We start from the raw sequence: 18,750 nt of genomic DNA, 5'->3' as shown, positions 1-18,750 counted from the left end.
ATGCTATCAGCATCTGGCAATTGGTTTCTAATTTTTAGAGGTAATTTAAGAAAAAAATGAAATAAAACCACACACAAATATATAGCAGTCACTTCCTTTAATTCATGAAGATTTAAGTAGTTGAAGAGAGCTCTTATTTACAATATGTACAATATTTCACCACTACTTACTTCTGTTGAAATGTTACAGTATAAACAATACTTCTGAAGATATCACAGTTAACTGGAAGCTCATTTACCTCATCACAACATAAAACCAGGCGTCTTCTGAATTAAGAATGTGTTTTCTAAGTATGAGCATCTCTCTGCTTACTTTATAATCCAGAATAATTATGCATCAGTGATGTATGAGATATTTAACATCCCTGAACTTGGATAACATTTACAGGGATCAATTTGTATTCAGACTGTCTTGATATATCTTTGAACAGAATTTGTATTGATAAAGTAGGAAGTATTGTCAGAATTTCAATTTTGATTAACCAATTTCCAAACAACTGTTTACACAACAGTATAGCTCTTGCATTAAGTGCTCTGGTTCTATCTACCATAAATCATTATAAATGGTCCCATTACATAAAAATAAATAAACTGATGTGATACAATGATAGTGATTTAGGTAACCAATACCCCAAATAATATTCCTTTAGAAGGAGTCTTCAAAATGTAATTTCTTTTTGACAGGATATGTTGCCTCAAAGTATTTGGTTACTGAAGCTTGTAATTATATGATTCAGACCAATTTTGGCTGAAACCTTCGAATACATATCCTCAAGTAACCAACAACACAGAAAAATGAACCCCAACAGGTAACAGACTTTAACTGATTATTCAAAAAAATTGCACAGCAATAATGGTTACATTCACACATCTGTAGTTTTCACAGTGTTTAGTTTTCTCACATTGGATGTTCTTGTACAGTTGCTTGCACAGCAGCAAATTATCATCAACCAAAGATAAGTTCAAATTACATAGATATTATAAAAGTTTATTAGCATGCTAAACTGTGTATGCTTTACCCCCAAGGAGTTCTCAATGATTTCATTTTCTTGCACCTTAATGCAGCTGCAACGTCAGTAGTTTTCACTGCTTTGGTATCAATTCCCTGGAACCTATTTCCATGAGGAAGCAAATAACTAAACGCTTTTAGGTTTTATCTTGGTATCCCACTGAAGCAAGGTGTTCATATTCTCCCAAAGACTATCATCATCCTTCTTTTCCACTATAGTAGTTTTCATTGAAGAAGTTTCACTGTCCTCATCTCCTATGGGAACTGCAATCACCCCATCACTGGTTACTATTTCCACTTCCAGGAGCTCCTTCAGGCATTTTTCTGTAGGGCAAAAATGAATCTGTATCAATAACCATTACCGAATATGGTTTCACTATCATTATGACACACATTCTGATTTGTACAATACAACTACGAGATTTAGCACCATGCACATAAAATTACATTTTATGATAATGGTTGATGTTGTTGCTGTTGAAAGTGAGAGATGTATAGAACAATTATTTGTGTTTTTTTTCTTTCTTTTTAATTCACAGTGAATTTCAAAAATGAGGTCCAATGCAGTTATTTACTTTGGAAAGAATTTTCAAAAAGCCAACAATGAAGTTGATGGCTAACTATGTATAGGAAACTGTTTATTCAATGGATCCTAGATAATATGGTAATAGGCTTTTTAAAAAACACAAAGTGAGAGTGTATTTCTATTCACTTTATGACAAATGCTGTTACCAAACGAAGCAGGATTTTGACTCTCCTAATGAAATACTTATGCTGAGAGCTGAGAACTGATAACTGATACAGCTACTTCATCATGAAGAGAACTGCTGTACGTTTCCCTCTTGCAAATTCCTACGTGCCTTAGTATTGACTATTTTTAATAGGCTTGCTGAATGGTTAATTTTTTCTTAATATGCTAAAAAGAGGGAAAAGTAAATTAGTTTTTTCCAAAGATATTAAATGGAAGGGCCGGCCGGTGTGGCCGTGTGGTTAAAGGCGCTTCAGTCTGGAACAGCGTGACCGCTACGGTCGCAGGTTCGAATCCTGCTTCGGGCATGGATGTCCTTAGGTTAGTTAGGTTTAAGTAGTTCTAAGTTCTAGGGGACTGATGACCACAGAAGTAAAGTCCCATAGTGCTCAGAGCCATTTGAACCATTAAATGGAAGGCTTTCTATAGATACAGGGAGGTGTGAGTCATTCTGGGTACTGAGGAAGTAAGTACTTATTCTGCAGCCTTGTTTATGACTTTATGATTCCCTGTCAGATTTCTTTAGGAAAATCCATTCTTTTTTGTTCTATCAAAACAGAAATAGCATTCTGTTCTATGCAGAGGTATTTTTGGTTTAAATAATAATAAAAGAGCCCGATACTATGCCATCAGAGAATACAAGTTAATTCACATCCAAGTAACCTCAGTTTTAGAGAGATATGAAACAAGAATTTAAAATACGATAGTTATTCATTGCATGTTTTGACTGGCTCATTCAAGGCATGGTGGCAGTGACCTATTAAAAGGATACAGGCATTTTTCAGTGGTACTTTATACGTGAAATGTGATGCAGCTATTACTTTGTGATGACCTCCTTCTCTCGTTGATACTTCTTGCAAACTGATTGCTCCATAGACTTCAGTGAAAGAAAATTCATGTGAGCGGAAATGCTATACACTCTGAATAATGGCTCTGTTACACACTGAATGAAGGGACAAGCAGAGAGCTAATAACTTGAAAGAGAAATCACAATACATGTCCCGAGTAAAATTAATGTAATTCAGAGTTAATTAACAGTGCTGGCCACACTGTCGTAGATTTTTTCCTAGACAAATCAATAGATGCATATACATATTGGTCAAAGTATAGCAGGCCTATACTGCATTCATTGTAAGAATAAACCTCATGTATACATTATACCATGTATTCTTCCACATTTGCTTGAATTTCACTGGATTTCATTTCACGTGGGTCAGAAGCTATGTCGTGTCCAGTACAGTCAAGTGTGATTATAAGGATACGTTTTATACTGTGTTACAGACACAGACTGAGGGATAATGTGGAACAACAGCTTTACTGGTTGCATTTAACTTGGACAGTACTGGCCAGCCAACTGGTCCAATTACCCTGCAATGATGTGAGCAGTCACAGTTCAGATGTAAAAACAGACACACAGAGAAACAATATAGCTTCAAGTGTAATTTAATTTTTAAAGAGAATGAAATAATGTTCAGCAAATCTCCAGCACTACTGCGTGCTTCTTAGGTTACCATACGGAAAGCATAAAATGCTCTTGTTCTCACCTAACATAGTATTCTAATTACAAACAAGAGTGATGAAAATTGCTAACTTAAACACAGGGTAATTTTTCTGAGAGAGCTAAGTGTGATTCAAAAGCATACTGCAGGGATTTCACCGTACCGTTGAATACTAATGCCACTGAAGGTATTAATTACAATCACGTCATCTGGTAATCTCTTAGCTCCTTCCTTATCCGAATTCGAGAAATACAATTCAGTTCTGGAACTGTCATCTGATACATTGATAATGAGTCGACCAACAACAGAATCCACAAAGTGATCCAGGCGTTGCATTTTCTACTCTTGTTTTGTGACATGCCATTCTATATCCCTCCAGTGTTCGGCAGTGACATGTGAAAAAGCTGTGTGAAATAGTTCCAGTATGTCTGGCAGCTTTACAGTCTTGTTATTTCTCATGAAAAATACCTTAACTTGGCTTGAGATCAGTTCTGTTGGGTTCATATCATAATGGTACAGTGGCAAATGTAAAAATGCAGAATTTGTGTGGTGTGCTTGATGCTGTGAAAATGATTGTTTTTCATGTTTCTACAACACTTATCATTCTGGTTCATCTGAGACTACATCTGTGATATAAAATAATGAACACAGTCTAAATAAAGAGTAGCTGGTTTTTCATTTCTGCCCTAAAAAAATTAAATTGTTGTGTTTTCTCAATTTAAGCAACCTTTATTAACAATATTTCATGAAATATCAATAATTAAGAATTTATATTTGAAAGGAAAACAGGAATTTCGCATGCAACATGTAATTAGAAACAAGAAGTTGTGCATTATTCATAAAAAATGATAATGAGATTTAGGAGATGTAGGTGTTTCAAATTGAATGAAAAATCTACTAAACTACTGATTCTGCTACACATCCAGTGTATCCCAGCTGTATCAAATACAGTCCCTCGGAAAACTTCAAAGCCGACTTTTCTGTAACTTTATGAGAAACATTAAGAACAACCTATTTCTTGACACTTTTTAACCGTGTTCCACATGGGTGCTCTACTACGGAGCAGGAAGCAGCCTCAGCCATTTTCACACTGTGTATTAACAGTGTGACAATCAGAGCACAATAGTACAGAGACTGTGGCTGTACATGATTTTTGAAATAAAAACTACGTAGACAAAGTGTGGTTAAGATAAACATTTATGGATGTTTATAGATTAGAATATCTTACATTTTCATTTAATGATTCCTAATACATATACATCCAAGAGCGTAAAAGCACCAGTGTATGTGTGCTGCGAATTCTGACCAGTGATTGTGTTTGTGTTTGTTTACATCAGATTTATTCTTATGATGAACAGAGTATAGTACGTGTTTGTAAGTCTGATTTACGCAGCTAATTCATGAAGCACTTTTGATGAATTTTTTGCGGACTATCTTTTACTGGAGTGATTTTTTCTGCAGAATTGTCAGACAAAACTGCAACACCAGTTCCCTCTGCTATTACGTTTCAGTCATACGTAGATATATTTATGCCATGTACATAAGGATGTGTATTTATGACAAATTAGGGATGAGTTACACTAGGAGCATGCTTCTAAAACAAAAACATGCCGGTTGGAGACAGATACTAAGGAATGCAACGAATGTTCTTACTATATACAATACTGGTCTTTCTCTTAATAGAGAACAACTTTCAGTCAAATAAAACACATCCTTCTGATGGAGCTCACCACCCCAATTTCTCCACAGAGCTTGGGTAAGATAGCAGTAGCGACAAAGGAAACAGAAAAAAGTTTGCACAGAAACTGTATCAACTGTCTCATAAAGTGGAGTTCTGCATTACAAAAATTACAGGTAGAAAAATGAATACTTAATATTTGTGAAATGGTCTATTTTAAGAAATTTAGTTTCAACTTGTACTCACTCTCTGAGTCCGACATTGTGAGCATATCCTCAGCATCACGCAGTCCTGTCAAGAAAAGCTGATATTGACCTTCAACGCCATCCAGATATGAACCAATAAGCTCATCTTGCTGCAGCAGCCCATGTAATAAGCGAACACCAACACACAGATGACGTCCTAGGCATGCAGACACTGAAGAATGTTGTCCTGAAAAACATGCAATCAACAGGTAATGAAACAGGAAAATTTTTCTCTTATGGTAGTAAATATGGGATCAACTATTAGTCACAAAGAAAGCCTTTTTTAGCATTTCTGTTAAAGACGTTTTGAACCAATTTAGCCACAGTGTAAAAAATGATTATCAGGGCACCTCCTTTATAAGTTGCAAAAAAGAAATGCTAAAAATGTTATGAGTGCAGAACTATAGGTCTGATACTTAGTCAGCAAAAATTTTGTTAAGAATCTTCAAAAGGAATCTACAGGAAAAAGTTACAGGAGAGATGGATGAAGAAAAGAAAAGAGAGAAGAAACAAGTTTGTTAAGGTACCTTCTCACAGATAACTCGAGGAAGATAAGGCTATGTTGGTAATAAGGCAGAATTCCTCTCCAGTTTTCTTAGAGATCCTGGAAATAAGAAGAACTGCACCATTCGCAAGATGAATATTTGTTACAGTTTAACACCCTTGTCGAGCAGAAGGCATTATAAATAACATTTGTGGATTTGGAAAAGCATTTGACAGAGTTACTACAGTAAAAATGTTGCTCCTCAATTTGTAGATGGCACAAAGACATAGCTATAAGAGATACTTAAAAGAGCATCTACTTTGTACTACTATTGGATTGGATTGTTTTGGGGGAAGAGACAAAACAGTGAGGTCATCGGATTAGGGAAGGACAGGGAAGGAAGTCGGCCGTGCCCTTTCAAAGGAACCATCCCGGCATTTGCCTGGAGCGATTTAGGGAAATCACGGAAAACCTAAATCAGGATGGCCGGATGCGGGATTGAACCGTCGTCCTCCCGAACGAGAGTCCAGTGTGCTAACCACTGCGCCACCTCGCTCAGTGTACTACTATTGTCAGCAATGGTACAACAGAGGTAATGAGCCACAAGTTATAGGACTTTGTATATGTTAAAGTAACTAGATAAGCAGATAGCATTCCTTCATTGAGACAACACAAGTCTGGATATGTGAATAACATTCTGTTATGCCCCACAAACTGGATGCCCTGATGCTGAAAAAGATTAATTACAGGAGGATTTGAGACACTACACCCAAACTTAAAGGAAAATATCATCATTGGTAGAGGTATCAACGGACAGATGCGAAATGCAAAAAATTAATATGCATAGTGCTTGTAGGCAAGGACAGAATAATCTGACCACAAAAAAGCTGGGGTGGACATGATCAAGAAGTGGAATCTTAACTCACCAAAAGAGTTTCTGCATCAAGGCCAAATACACTGCGTGTGAACACTAATCATCCAACTGAGAACACGTGGAGGTTAGTCATAGCTCAATTACACTCATCAGCGAAGGACATCCTCAAACAGATCAGACAAGGTTAGCAAATTTCGTGTTGGAATGAAGATGTGCAATTGGCTATAATAAAAAAAAAACTGGTGTTTACGATCTGGTGTCAAACAAAGCTAATTGAAAATTTGAATGTCTAGCAGTTCTAGTCTCATGGATCCTTTGCACATGCCCAACTCATTTCAACCGTGCAATGTTTATGTAGTCTTTCCTTCATTGTGAAGGTCACTTGCACATCCTAATGCACTCATTTCTTATTTGGTCTCGTCTTTTTTTTTGTGCAGCAGATCACAAAAATTTCATTTTGCATGCCTGTAGTTTGTTGCTGTCTATTTTTGATGACACACACATCTCCAAGCAGTACGTCATGTTCCGCACAATGTATGATTTGTACACTGTTTAGCTTTTACAGAAACTGCTTCATCCCACACTTGATTTCATACTTGAAGAATAACATGGACTCTTTTTGACACATTATTTTGGACTGTTAGCTTGGCACTACCCTGGTTTGTTTCAGTACTTCCAAGGTAACTGAAGCTTTCCACTTCTTTCTCCATGAAGTTTGACGTTACATTGACTGTGTGTTTTGCTCAATTTCATTGCTACTGTTTCCTTCTTATTTGCAGTTAGTTTGTACTAATTAAATTTGTTATTCCAGCAATCTAATTTCCAATGAACCCCTTGCTCTGTCTCTCTCCAGTCGGCTTCATCATCTGCAAAAACTAATGCAATAAAATCTCGAGATTCTACAACCTTAATTTCTTTAATAATTGCACCCATGAGTGCAATAAAAAGTAGTGAAGATAGTGCACTGCCTTGCTGTACTCTTTTCTTTGATCTAATCAACCATTTCCTACTTGTACTACTTTCATAGTTTCTGTACAGCAATTGGATCTTTCAAACTAGAGAACTTAAAACCTCTAGTTTATGCTAGTATTCCCACATTTTGTTCCCTGCAATGTCATAGGCTTTTTCTATGTCTAAAATCACTACAGTCAGATCTTCCTCTTGTTCCCAGTACTTTACTATTAGTTGTTTAATGGCAAAACCTGGCTCAAAATTGTTCCTCTGTTGCCTCTGAAACAAGTCTGTTCTTCTTCAAAATAATGATCATAATTCTCAATCCCTTCCGTATGATATTTTCTAATACGAGGGTCACTCCAAAAGAAATGCACACTATTTTTTTAAAATCCATCTTTTATTCTACATGTTTGAAAGTTTTACAGTGTGTAGATACATCCTTTAGGAGCAATATTTTCATTTCTCCACATAATTTCCATCCCTCTCAACTGCCTCATGCCATCTTGGATCCAGCACCTGTATACCCGCACGGTAAAATTCTGGACCAACCTGTTGGAGCCACTGTTTGGCAGCGTGCGCAAGGGAGTCATCATCTTCAAACCTTGTTCCACGAAGGGTCTTTCAGTTTCCCAAAGAGATGATAATCACATGGAGCCAGGTCAGGACTGTAAGGCGGGTGTTTCAGTGTTGTCCATCTGAGTTTTGTGATCACTTCCATGGTTTTTTGACTGACATGTGGCTGTGCATTGTCGTGAAACAGCAAAACATCCTGCTTTTGCCAATGTGGTCGAACACGACTCAGTCAAGCTTGACGTTTCTTCAGTGTTGTCACATATGCATCAGAATTTATGGTGGTTCCACTTGGCATGATGTCCACAAGAAAGAGTCCTTCGGAATCGAAAAACAGCGTAGCCATAACTTTTCTAGCAGAAGGTGTGGTTTTGAATTTTTTTTCTTGGGTGAATTTGCATGATGCCACTCCATTGATTTCCTCTTCGTCTCCGGTGAAAAATGATGGAGCCATGTTTCATCACCTGTCACAATTCTTCCAAGAAATTCATCTCCACGATTCTTGTACTGTTCCAAAAGTTCGCTGTATACCGTTTTTCTTTAGCCACTGTCAACATCCTGCCTGTAACCAGCTTGCCCACCGACTAAGTGTACTGCGATCGACAGCAGCATCTCCATACACCTCTTTCAACCTCTTGTGGATATTTCCCACTGTCTCTTTTTCACAGCACAAGAATTCTATGACATCACGTTTCTTCTGACGAATGTCAAGTCTAGCAGCCATCTTGAAGACATGCTGTGATGGTGCCACTCACAGGAACAGGTTGAACTAAGATTGAAATCAAGTGGGAAGGATGTATCTACACACTGTGAGACTTTCACACATGCAGAACAAAAACTGTATTTTTACAAAAATAGTGTGCATTTCTTTTGGAGTGACCCTCGTAAGGCAAGGGGGCAGGGATAGTAGTGTAAGGGTGCAGACAGAGAAAAATGCTGTCTGGTGTATTGTGCAGGGACTAGACTGCCAACAGGCACAGCGTCAGGAGGCCATGGGTTAGGGAGGTGGGGAAAAAAGTAGCAAAAAAGGAGAGGAGCGGGGAAAGATGGGTGGATGTGTTGGTAGAGAGCTGCAAGTAAACAAGGTGGAATATGAGAATGGGGAGGAGATGATAGGTCAGAGTGGGTGGAAGCTATTGGATGAAGAGTGTGGGGACAGTACATTCCATAGGTTGAGGGCAGGATAATTATGGAAGCGGGGAATGGGGTTTAAGGATAACTCCCACCTGCGCAGTTCAGAAAAGCTGGTGGTGGAGGGAAAGATCCAGATGGCTCGGGTAGCAAAGCAGTCGTTGAAATCAAGAGTGTTATGTTTAGCTGCACGCTCTGCCACTCTACTTCGCTCTTGGTCACTGTTTGGCAGTGGCTGTTCACCCTGGTGGACAGTTGGTTGGTAGTCATACTGATATAAAAAGCTGTGCAAGATTGCAGAAGAACTGGTAAATGATGTGGCTGCATTCACAGGGGGCCAGCCCCTGATAGGGTAGGACAAACTGGTGACAGGACTGGCTGGGTGGATTGGGCAGGTTTTGCACCTGGGTCTTGCACAGGCTTACAATCCTTTTGGCAAGGTGTTGGCATTAGGAGTGGCATAGGGATGGACTAGGATGTTGTGGAGACTGGGTGGAGGATGGAACACCACTTTAGGAAGGGTGGGAAATATATGTCCCTTGTTTCAAGAAACTATAGGTAACCAAAGCCCTGGCGAAGGATGTGGTTCAGTTGTTACAGTCTGTGGTGGTACTGGGTGATGAAGGGGACACTCATTTATGGCTGGTTCTTGGGGGTGGTGGGAGGATTGGGGATGTGAGGGGAAATGGCACAGGAGATCTCTCTGCGAACTAGGTCTGGGGGAGGGAGTGGTGCCTGGAGCGAGCTTCAGCACACTAAGCAAGGGAGTTTTTGTCACTGCAGATATGCCGTCCTGGGTAGCCAGGCTATATGGGAGGAATTTTGTGCTGTGAAAGGGATGACAGCTGTCAAACTGCAGGTACTGTTGGTGGTTGGTGTGTATAATGGGGACAGAGGTGTGGATGGAGCCATCACACAGGAGGAGGGTCAACATCTAGGAAGGTGACACGTGTTGTTGAGGAGGACCACGTGATGCAGATGGGAGAGAAGCTGTTGAGGTTGTGGCAGAATAAAGATAGGGTCTTGGCCCTGATGGACCTGAACCAGACTAGGGGTTTGGTGACACACCATCTTCGTTCCTTCACAACTTCAACACTTTCTCTCCCATCTACATCACATTGTCCTCCTCATGTTAATCCACACATATACATGGTCTGTTCAAAAAATTCCGGAACCTTGTACACAAAATTTTTCTGTATTTATCTTTTACTTATTGTGCTTGGTTTCCTTTAAAATACTCTCCTCCACAATTGATACACCACTCCCAATGCCGTTTCCACTTCTGGAAGTAGTCCTGGCATGCCTCTTTCTGGACTGCATGATATGCCACCTGCGAATTTATTTTTATCTAGTCTACCATTGCAAATCTTTGTCCTTTCAATGCGGTTTTCAACTTTTCTTTATTTCCAAAGTCCACAGAAGCCAGATCTCGAGAGTATGGAGGCTGAGGTGGCACAGTGATTTCATTTTTTGCCCAAAAATCTTAAAACAACAGGGATGAATGTGCAAGAACCATGAAATCTCTTGCCACATTTCAGCCCATTTCCTTCTCACTTATTATCGCAAGCACTGCAACACATCCCGATAGTACCATCAATTAACAGTTTGTCACTGTGGCATGAATTCATGATGAACTAATCATTCAAAGTCAAAGCAAACTATCAGCATGACATCAAATGGCATCCTGAATGAGAATCATCTTACTTCTGCCCGGTCATTTTTAAACCATGTAAACCATCACAGCACCAAGTACGGCTTAAGAACTCATCACTGTAGGCTTCCTGCATCATTTGGTGTATCTCAGTAATGGTTTTCTTGAGTTTCACACAAAATTTAATAATGAAGCGCTGATCCTCTGACTCTGCCACCTCGTAATTCGTAAACTGTGCAAAACAACTTTCTACTCAATACAGGCATGCAACAATGAAATGTCTGGCAGTTACAGATTAAACACAGGAATGTGCAGGGATGCCAACCGCATTTTGCTCCAACACACCATTGGCGCAAAATTACTTATGTTCTGGAATTTTTTGAACAGAGCTGAATGAATACATTTGCCAGTTTTCACTTGATTATTACAAATGTTCAGAACCTGCTTTGGTCTAACCCATTTGCATTTCCCAGCTTTGTGCACTTGGGATACTCCTAGTGATCCCTATGCTATCCCTGGAAGTAGAACTTTGATCCCTGACAACAGAACTTTGTATCCCTGCAGATCCCTATCACCTGCATCACCTACCATGTTGTAATTAGGGGAAAAATTCCATTGGTTTGTACATGATAAGGAATTATAAACTTATTTCTAGTTTTGAACCTTACGTCACTATGTGATGTAATAGACGGGTGTCGAAGCAGAATTGAAAAGCATTTTCTTTTTATGTTTTAGTGATGTCATGCAGCAGTCACATTGTAGTTATACAAGGAATGAAACACAAGCAAATAGATGGAGATCAACATCCAACATCACTGGTTACTCCAAAGTACCTTTGCTCTGGCAGAGATTAGTATGCTTCCTCAATTTGGTCTCTAGTTTAATCTCTGCTTGTAGTGCACTGTTAAAACACTGTGTCTGCGATGAAATACCACAAAAATTGTATATAGTAGTACTGCCAATATACACATATAAATGTACAAGAAACTTGCTACATATCAGAACTATTGGTTCCTTTCTTGGAGGATGAAAGTTTTGTAGTTTCTCAAGTATTTTTATTTTTAAGTTAAATTCAATCTGACTTTTGCCACACATTAAAAGGAAATTATTTCTACTCATCACTGAAAAATGAGACCCTGCACACTGTAAATAAAACAGGCAAAATGATTTCCTCGCCACAACATTGAAAAGAATTTTTAAACATATTCAAAAGCCTACAAAATTTCTTAAAATTTTGTTCATTCCAAAAGTGCCAGTAACATTGTTTCAACTGTATAACCCTTGGTACGAAATACCAGTAAACTTTCTACAACAACATGATTAGTTTTGGGACTTCTATTTGAGGCCATTAACATTTTACCATTTAATATTCTGAAGTTGATCTGGTTTAATCCACTTTTCAGTAGGTTCCAGGACATTGATGACTCACAATTCAATCACTTCTTAAATGATTTCCTTGGAAAGCATTTCAGCTGTGTGACTTTGTACAGTGGCTAAGATGCTGGACTTACTTTCAGGAGTGAGATTCAAATCCTTGTTCAAACAGTTAGATTTACTCTGTGTGTGTGTGTGTGTTTTCTTTTTTGAGGAATGCTTTGGCTGAAAGTTAATGTGTAAGTGTCTTTTTGTTGTTTTTGTCTAAAATTCAATGTGTCATCTTAATGCTGATTAACAATCTATCTTTTCCTTGTTGTTGTTGTGGTGATGGTGGTGTTCAGTCCAGAGACGGGTTTGATGCAGCTCTTCATGCTACTCTATCCTGTGCAAGTCTCTTCATTTCTGAGTAACTACTGCAACCACATTGTTCTAAATCTGCTTAGTGTATTCATCTCTTGGTCTCCCTCTACGATTTTTACCTCCACCCTTCCCTCCAATACTAAATTGGTCATCCCTTGATGCCTCAGAATGTATCCTACCAATCAATCCCTTCTTTTAGTCAGCTGCGCCACAAATTCCTCTTCTCCCCAATTCTATTCAGTACCTCCTCGTTAGTTACGTGATCTACCCATCTAATCTTCAGCATTCTTCTGTAGCACCATATTCTGGAAGCTTCTATGCTCTTCTTATCTATCCTATTCATCTTCCATGTTTCACTTCCATACATGACTACACTCCATACAAATACTTTCAGAAAAGACTTCCTGACACTTAAATCTGAACTCAATGTTAACAAATTTCTCTTCTTCAGAAAAACTTTCCTTGTGATAGCAAGTCTTCATTTTATATCCTCTCTCCTTTGACCATCATCCGTTATTCTGCACCTCAAATAGCAAAACTTTACTACTTTAAGAGTGTCATTTCTTAATCTAATTCCCTCAGCATCACCTGATTTAATTCAACTACATTCCACTATCCCCGTGTTGCTTTTGTTAATGTTCATCTTATATCCTCCTTTCAAGACATTACCTAATCTGCTCAACTGCTCTGCCAGCTCTTTTGCTATCTCTGACAGAACTACAATGTCATCAGCAAACCTCAAAGTTTTAATTTCTTTTCTGTGGATTTTAATTCCTACTCCAAATTTTTGTTTTGTTTCCTTTACTGCTTGCTCAATATACAGATTGAATAACATTGTGGACAGGCTATAAGCCATGTCTTACTCCCTTCTCAACCACTGCTTCCCTTTCATGCACGTCGACTATTGTAACTGCAGCCTGGCTTTTGTACAAATTACAAATAGCCTTTCGCTCCCTGTATTTTACCTCTGCCACCTTCACAATTTGAAAGAGAGTATTCCAGTCAACACTTTCAAAAGCTTTCTCCAAGTCTACAAAAGCTAGAAAAGTAGGTTTGCATTTCCTTAATCTATCTTCTAAGATAAGTCATAGGGTCAGTGTTGCCTCTCGTGCTCCAGCATTTCTACGGAATCCAAACTGATCTTCTCCGAGGTAAGCTTCTACCAGTTTTTCCATTCGTCTGTAAGGAATTCGTGTTAGTATTTTGCAGCTATGACTTATTAAACTGATAGTTCAGTAATTTTCACACCTGTAGACACCTGCTCTCTTTGGGATTGGAATTATTATATTCTTGAAGTCTGAGGGTATTTCGCCTGTCTCATACATCTTGGTCACCAGATGGTAGAGTTTTATTATGGCTGGCTCTCCCAAGGCTATCAGTAGTTCGAATGGAATGTTGTCTATTCCCAGGGGCCTTCTTTTAACTTAGGTTTTCAGTGCTCTGTCAAATTCTTGACGAATTATTATATTATCATATCTCCCATTTCATCTCCATCTACATCCTCTTCCATTTCCATAGTACAGTACTGCCAAGTACATCGCCCTCTATATACTTCTTACACCTTTCTGCTTTCTCTTCTTTGCTTAGGACTGGTTTTCCATCTGAGCTCTTGATATTCATAAAGATGGTTCTCTTTTCTGTAAAGGTTTTTTAATTTTCCTGTAGGCATTATCTATCTTACCCCTAGTGATATATGCCTCTACGTCCTTACATTTGTCCTCCAGCCAGCCTCGCTTAGTCATTTTGCACTTGCTGTTGATCTCATTCTTGAGATGTTTGTATTCCTTTTCACCTGCTTCATTTACTGCATTTTTATATTTTCTTCCTCCATCAATTAAATTCAATATCTCTTCTGTTACCCAAGGATTTCTACTAGTCCTCGTCTTTTTATCTACTTGAACCTCTGCTGCCTTCACTATTTGATCTCTCAAAGCTACCCATTCTTCTTCTACTGAATTTCTTTCCCCTGACTTTGTCAATTGTTCCCTAATGCTCTCACTGAAACTCTCTACAACCTCTGGTTCTTTCAGTTTATCCAGGTCCCATCTCCTTAAATTAGTGCCTTTTTGTAAGTTCTCCAGTTTTAATCTACAGTTCATAACCAATAAATTGTGGTCAGAGTTCACATCTGCTCCTGGGAATGTCTTACAATTTAAAACCTGGTTCCTAGATCTCTGTCTTACTATTATATAATCTATCCGAAATCTTCCAGTGTCTCCTGGCCTGTTCCATGTATACAATTGTCTTTCATGATTCTTAAACCAAGTGTTAGCTGTGATTAAGTTATGCTCTGTGCAGAATTCTACCAGGTGGCTTCCTCTTTCATTCCTCACCCCCAGTCCAAATTCACCTACTACTTTTCCTTCTCTTCCTTTCCCTACTACCGAATTCCAGTCCCCCATGACTATTAAATTTTCATCTCCCTTAACCATCTGAATAATTTCTTTTATCGCATCACACATTTCTTCAATCTCTTCATCATCTCCGGAGCTAGTTGGTGTATAAACTTGTACTACTGTGGCAGGCACGGGCTTCATGTCTATCTTGGCTTGCTTTCACTATGCTGTTTGTAATAGCTTATCCACACTCCTATTTTTTATTCATAATTAAACCTACTCCTGTATTACCCCTATTTGATTTTTTTATTTATAACCCTGTATTCACCTGACCAGAAGTCTTGTTCCTCCTGCCACTGAACTTCACTAATTCCCACTGTATATAACTTTAACCTATCCATTTCCCTTTTTAAATTTTCTAACCTGCCTGCCCGATTAAGGGAACTGACATTCCACGCTCTGATCCGTAGAATGCCAGTTTCCTTACTTCTGACAACGATGTCCTCCTGAATAGTCCCTGCCTGGAGATCCAAACTGGGGATTATTTTACTTCCGGAATATTTGACTCAAGAGGACACCATCATCATTTAACCATACAGTAAAACTGGATGCCCTCGGGAAAAATTATGGCTGTAGTTTCTCCTTGCTTTCAGCCATTCGCAGTACCAGCACAGCAAGGCCGTTTCGGTTAATGTTACAAAGCCAGATCAGTCAATCATCCGGACCATTGCCCCTTCAACTACTGAAAAGGCTGTTGCCCCTCTTCAGGAACCACACATTTGTCTGGCCTCTCAACAGATACCCCTCTGTTGTGGTTACACCTACAGTACAGCTGTCTGCATCGCTGAGGCACGCAAGCCTCCACACCTCCATGGTTCATGGGGGGGGGGGGGGGGATCTTTCCCTTATATTGTGGATATTCCGACCTGGAGCTTCCAGTCCAGAATACTAGATAGATTTTACACTAATACACATCATTTTCAACAATTTTTACAGGTCACTGGCTTCCCACTGACATGCCCATCCAAATCTTATAATAAGTACCTATGACTGGCTGAAATAGTACAAGGTGTTCCAGAATTCCCACATCAATTCCCAATATAATGGGGTTTTCATTTTAATTATTTTTCCCATATGTCTACGAAGTTTGGAACATCTTGAGCAAACTTATCCTAAGTTATGCAGGGAGAAAAAGCCTTTAAAATAATCTTTGAGTGCACTGGTTTATTAATATTTTGATATGGCACAAAGATCAGCCCTCTAAAATGACAACAAGAACAAGCAGCAAGAAATTGTCAGCCCAAAGAGAAGAGGTAAATAAATGAAATGAGCAAATATTACAGAAAAATAAATAATGAAAAGAGTACAGCAGTCATGAAGCTGTGGTATCAGTGTTAAAGATCCACCATCATCTTTTAACCATACAGTAAAACTGGATGCCCTCAGGAAAAATTATGGCTGTGGTTTCCCCTTGCTCTCAGCCATTTGCAGTACCAGCACAGCAAGGCCTTCCTTCTGAGCACCACCTCACTGAATCCATTAGTAAAAACTCACAGTTTAACATGAATGTATTTTGTAACTTTTATTTAAACATCAAACTGGCAACAGACATTAAAAAAAGACTTAACTTTATGATACTGCACATTATTTCCAAGAACAGTAACTATTTTTAAATCTCAGTAAACACTAACTCTTATACCTTGAGAGTGGAGATCCTGCAGGTCATTAAAACTTTCATACAGGACTGTAACCAGAGTGTGAATAAGTTTAGCCTTACAGCTACATTCTCTAGCAGGCCCAGTAGCTCGCATCCACACCGTTTCATGCTTCTGTTGGAAAATAAGTCCAGCCAACCATTCCACCAGATTTGAACAAAGAAAAGTGCGAAATGATAGTGAGGTGCAATTAGTCGGAACTAATCGAAACAGCACTTGCATCACACATGATTCTGCAACAGAAATAGAGCTTTCATTAGCTTTTTAATTTTTTAAAGCCATTTGTGTTGTTTATTTTGTAGGTAATGAGTAAAAAGACCAGTTAGGGAAAAAAAGGTTTTCGCCACAGCAGCCAATAAATGACCCTTAAGTTGAAGATATAGTTTTGTTTTACATTTTAACAGTAGTGAATAAAATTTTAGTTCAATCAAATGAAAGTATGTTATGAAATAATCATATTCAAGTAGTACTAGCAGTGTAAAGTCTCAGCAAAGATGTAGGTGAACTACTGACGAAACATATTCCAAACAAGAATAAAAGACCACCTGAAGACATAATGGTCGTGTGTGTGTGTGTGTGTGTGTGTGTGTGTGTGTGTGTGTGTGTGTGTTTTCCACACCACCTCAATGCAGTGAGTAGCAGTCAATCATAATTCATATTGTAAAATTTAAATAAATAAATAAATAAAATTACAGAAAAAAGAAAAAAAAACTGGGTAAACTTTCAGAGCATACGCCTTTGTATTATATACTGAGAAGAGAAAGTTTATGAATAATTAGCTTAGTGCGCGCTTCTTTGCTCATAGACTGTATGGCCTGCAGAGCTTTTTTCGTTTTTATTTAATCCAATTTTTATATTGTTCACAAACTGCAACACCTTCTAAGCTTTTCATGCTAATGAAGGTCATATAAGCATGGTCTTTCCCAAATGTTCTTCTGACCAAAAGCAATTCTGGTAGCTGGAGCCCAAAGTTTTTGTTAATCATGCCTTTTGTGTTCTTGTGCGATATTTCCACAGCAACTTTCACCCCTAGCAAATATTTTTTTATACCTAACCAAGAAAAGAAATAGCAAGTTGCATAAATTTAGCGTTAAATTTTTTTTTTTTTTAATGTAACAAAATATTTTCTTAAAAATTTGATTCCCTATTCCAGTTCTGTTGGGGTTGAATTTCCAAAAGCACTGAAACACATATTTTTTAAATTTCTAACTGAGAAGTCAAATTCCAATTGTTGTAGCCTTACAAATCCTTTAGTAGTACTTAAATAATTATTTATTTAAAAAAACTTTCACTTGCTATTTTACCTCCTTAGTGGCTGAATTTCCAAAAATGCAGAACCCTGCATTTTTTATTTTCTGACAGAGAAACCAGATACCAGTTTTTGTAAAAGAAAAAAAGCCCTCCATCTCCTATTTCACCCCATTACGATACTTTCAAAAAGCATTTCATCCCCTATTTCACCCCTTAGGAGTTGAATTTTCGACAATTCCTTCATAAAGGACGCCTACAATATAAGATCCACACCCTCTCCAAACTTCATGTTCCTATGCTTAGTGGTTTGGGCTGGGCGATAATGAATCAGTGAATCAGTCCGACCCTGTATCACCCCCTTAGGGGTTGAATTTCCAAACACAGTGAAACATGAAACATGTATTTTTTCTTCTCTAACCAAGAAGGCAAACACCAATTTTCAAAGATTTAGCGTTAAAAATACTTTTGCACTGAAATATTATCATAAAATGTTTCACCCCCCTATTTCAGCCCCACAGGGACTGAATTTTCAAAAAACAGTGAAACAATTTTTTTTATTTATAACTGAGAAGTAAAATTTAAATTTTCACAGATTTAGCTTTAAAAGTGCCTCAGCCTCAGCAGCCAGAGACTGCAGTCGTGTGTGTGAGTTGCGTTTGCGTGAATATATGTGTGTGTGTATGTTCTATCTCCAATGAAGGCCTTGTTGTCCAAAAGCTCATTTTCTGACAGTCCTTTTGTTGTGCCTATCTGTGACTCAGCATCTCCACTATATGGTGAGTAGCAACTATCCTTTTCATAAAACTGTTTCATAACAAAATATTTTCTTGAAAACTCTCATCCCTTGATGTTAAGTTTCCAAAACACTG

General features: G+C 38.3%; 1 protein-coding gene across 2 annotated transcripts in view; it reads right to left on the bottom strand.

Moving 5' to 3' along the window:
- Nucleotides 1-90: 90 nt before the first annotated feature.
- Nucleotides 91-18,750, bottom strand: part of LOC126484032 (uncharacterized) — a 144,207-nt gene continuing 125,547 nt past the window's right edge. For both annotated transcript variants that reach the window (XM_050107364.1, XM_050107363.1), the window contains exons 16-18: nucleotides 16,615-16,863; nucleotides 5,180-5,365; nucleotides 91-1,332 (exon numbers count right to left, since the gene is read on the bottom strand). In XM_050107364.1, the coding sequence (XP_049963321.1) occupies nucleotides 1,136-1,332; nucleotides 5,180-5,365; nucleotides 16,615-16,863 (632 nt within the window). In that variant the 3' untranslated portion in view covers nucleotides 91-1,135. The remainder of the gene's footprint in view (nucleotides 1,333-5,179; nucleotides 5,366-16,614; nucleotides 16,864-18,750) is intronic.

The sequence above is a fragment of the Schistocerca serialis genome, chromosome 6 (genome assembly GCF_023864345.2).
Source record: "Schistocerca serialis cubense isolate TAMUIC-IGC-003099 chromosome 6, iqSchSeri2.2, whole genome shotgun sequence".
NCBI lineage: Eukaryota > Metazoa > Arthropoda > Insecta > Orthoptera > Acrididae > Schistocerca > Schistocerca serialis.
This window is presented reverse-complemented; position numbering and strand designations above follow the sequence as displayed.